This window comes from Eucyclogobius newberryi, unplaced genomic scaffold (assembly GCF_026437365.1).
Source record: "Eucyclogobius newberryi isolate DKJ021-1_F unplaced genomic scaffold, fEucNew1.0.hap1 SCAF_10, whole genome shotgun sequence".
Taxonomy (NCBI): Eukaryota; Metazoa; Chordata; class Actinopteri; order Gobiiformes; family Gobiidae; genus Eucyclogobius; species Eucyclogobius newberryi.
Window position 1 is genome coordinate 30,777,665 of NW_027315724.1, and position 3,275 is coordinate 30,780,939.

The window sequence follows — 3,275 nt, forward strand, 5'->3', positions numbered from 1 at the left end:
ATACTGTAACATTCTGATTCAGGGGGTCTTTTCCTTTGATGTCTAAAGAAAACCAATTAAATTATTAGTTCATAACTCTTATGATATATAAATAAATAAATAAATACATGTTTGAACAGGAGTGTGTGAAATATATAAACTTATTTAGTCCCACCCCTTTCCCTCATTGTTCAATAAATCATATTTCTATCCTTTTTTTTAATTCTTTCTTTCTGTTTTTATTTTATTCATTCATTACTAGTCTCACAGTTTGTTCAATACACACAATAATACTTACCTTCTTACATCACTTTCATATCTCATGAAAACAGGTTCTTTAAAATTGCTTTTTATTTACACTTTTAATTCCACTGGCAAACTGTCCCTTGGTCTTATTCCACACAACGAAGCACAAAAGCTTATCCTAGTTGTCCACACACTCATTGATTTAATGTTAATTTTTTTCCTCAGATTAAAAGACCCTAGCATTTGGTTTGCAGATTAAACGTTACTAATTTACTATTCGCAAACTAACTATTATTATCGCACGAACTACAAAATAGCTTGAAGGTAAAGAAATATTGGGTGTTTTGTATTCACTGTGTAAATAACCTTTTACCCATTCCTTGAACCATGATGTAATCCACTAGATGTTAGCCCTTTACCTATATCGCTGCATCTCTTGTATATTGGCACGTGTAGATTGTGCAAGTGTCCTTATTCTTATCAACAGCACTTTAAATCTCTCTACAAGTTTGCATTATGTTAATTATTAAGGTTTTGTGGGTTTTATGGCTCCCTGTTCCCCACAATATGATGATCTATTCTAATAAGTATAAGACTATATATTTTAATATTTGGTTGCATAAAATATGTTTATTACTGTCAGCCATTCAATAGAGCACAAGTTTTGTCAGACAAGCTTGTTTTTTTTAGTAGTTTTATTCACACATTTGTCTTGTTTTTACAGCATACATTCAGAGCATTAGTATCTTGTGTGTGCTATGGACTTGTGTGCGCTGCTTGTTTGTGCATCAGACAGTGAAAAAGCAAAGAGTCCCACCATTTTGTGTGTTTGTTTGGGGAAGTGCCTCCGTTAGGCTTTTTGGTGTTGTGCAAGGGATACTCAGGTCAGATGAAGACAGGCGGATGTTTTGGGAGTTAGGTAAAAGGAACGAGGAGACTTTGGTTTATTGGCCCATCATGACCTTGACTTCATTGAGGAGATTCTCGAAGCTAGCCTTGACGGATTCAACATGTGGTGTCAGCTTGTTCTTGATCTCAGCGAAGTCGTAGTCTTTGCTTCCGACCTGGCTGTAGGCCTGTTTCATCTGCTCTTTGTACTCCTGCACGTAGGGTTCCACCATGGCCTGGACAGCCTTCACGCGCTCGGTGATCTTCTCGCGAACCTTATCGATGATTGGCATCAGTTTGCCCTTGGTCTCTTCCACGTTGACTTCGATCTTGGCACGCATCTCCGTCATGATGGGCTCGAATTTGGCCTTCCAGACTGCCATCTCGGCCTCCTGCTTGGCACGGTACTCCTCGAGGAAGGGCTGGAGCAGAGCTTTGTACTCGTCGACGTGCTTGTTGATGACGGTGTTGAGCTCGGCGCGCATTGGTTCCAGCTCCTGCTTCAGAGCGTCCATGTCCTTGGTGATGGAGTCGCGCAGGTCCCTGGTGGCATCGTCCATAGTTGCTACGGCACTATCGGTGAAGGGTGCCACCTGGGCCTGGAGCTGGACGATCTGCTCGTGGATGGAGTTGGCGCGGGTGATGATGGCGTTTCTGTAAAATTGTATAAAAGTTGAGTCCATTGTACTTCTGTTTGCAGTGTAGTGTTATAAGTATAAGTAGTATTGCATTAGTTCTTGTCTTTTCCTTTGCTTATTTCAACACAAACAATTTTGTAAATGGAATAATATTTTTCTGTTATTCCAAATACGATATATTTTTGCATTATATATACCAGATTGGTGTCCCTGTTAGAGAAATATTGACATCAGGAAGTAAAATGATATAGGTGTGATATCTGAAAAAAATAAATTAGCCAATACTCACTTGGTATCCTCATCATCGACCTTTTGGGCGATTCTGTCCACGCTGGCCTTGACCTGGTCCAGGTACATCCTCATGAGCCCGCGGGCGTGCTCCAGCTGAGAGGGAGCATCGGCCTGCAGGGAGGCTGCCTGGCAACCTGACAGGGCAACACGCAACTCCATTTAGTCAAGAAACTACACCTCAAAATCTGTAGAAATTCACCTCAAAACAATTTACAATTTACAATTCACTTCTATAATTTAATGCTTAACTCTGAATGTGGACAAACACCAGCTGAAGCACTGCTGGTTTTCCAGTACAGGTACATGATTATAACTTACATAAATGAGTGGTCATGAATTTAGCATCAAATATTCATGTAAAATCTTAGCCATTTTAGGAGCATTTATTTTTGGTGTGGAACTGCAGTTTGCAATGTTGCCACTAGATGCTCTCCTAACAGTGACTAAATGGCCTTTTAAAACTAAATCAGAATTGATCTCTATGGGATTTCTTATTGAAATGCAACTTTACCAATCATAAAGGATGATACATTTTTATTTTTTGTTTAAAGTAGCTCATTATAGATTTAAATTTGAGGTTTTTGTCAAACCTGAAACTCTATGAGAAACTTACCAACGGCAAGAAGGAGAGCAAGAGCAAGAGCCACGAACTTCATGATGGAGGTCTAAAGAAAAACAAGACAAACTGATTTACTCTTCTAAATTGAACTGCCTTTTAATTTATGTGCATTAAACATATAAATGTATTAGACACAATAAACTCAAAATATGACTTTGTGCACTAACAAACAAATGCATGCATAAAATTTTTTTTGACAATACATTATTTCACACTGAGAATGTTAAAAACTTTTCTGGCATTTCTTTCATCCATGACGTTTAAGCACATTTTTGTATAAATGTAACACAAGCCTATTCGTTGTATTTAGATGAGCAGCATGCAAAGTCCTATGAGTAAAAGTTTAGAGAATTAAAAAGTGCAAAATGTGAGCCAGTGTCCTTTGGTATCCTTACCTGATGGAGTTCTTGTCGAAACTGAGGGAACAACGACTGGAGGGCAGTTTTTATAGGGCTGGGGGCCGAGCTGTGGTCCTGACAGGAAGCCTGCAGGACGGGGCAATAGGAGGAGGGAGGGGGAGGCTGTCTCCGTGGAGCTGGACCTCACCCCCGGGCCGTCCCGCTGAGTTCAATGGTCACCTGCTGGGAAGTTCTGTTGGAGATAAAGTATTTGCT

General features: G+C 39.7%; 1 protein-coding gene across 1 annotated transcript; it reads right to left on the reverse strand.

Annotated features, from left to right (window-relative positions):
- Positions 1-902: 902 nt before the first annotated feature.
- LOC140367963 (uncharacterized) lies at positions 903-2,759 on the reverse strand. Its single transcript, XM_072454767.1, has 3 exons — positions 2,656-2,759; positions 2,041-2,176; positions 903-1,767 (listed from the first exon to the last, which is right to left on the reverse strand). The coding sequence occupies exons 1-3, from the start codon at positions 2,696-2,698 to the stop codon at positions 1,170-1,172; spliced, it is 777 nt and encodes a 258-aa protein (XP_072310868.1). The 5' UTR covers positions 2,699-2,759; the 3' UTR covers positions 903-1,169.
- Between the last annotated feature and the right edge of the window lie 516 nt (positions 2,760-3,275).

Coding starts and splice junctions, on each gene's coding strand:
- LOC140367963 (XM_072454767.1), bottom strand. CDS start 2,698: ATGAAGTTCGTGGCTCTTGCTCTTGCTCTCCTTCTTGCCGTTG. Junction 2,177..2,655: donor TGCTCTCCTTCTTGCCGTTG/GTAAGTTTCTCA, acceptor TTGCCCTGTCAG/GTTGCCAGGCAGCCTCCCTG. Junction 1,768..2,040: donor GTCGATGATGAGGATACCAA/GTGAGTATTGGC, acceptor ACAATTTTACAG/AAACGCCATCATCACCCGCG.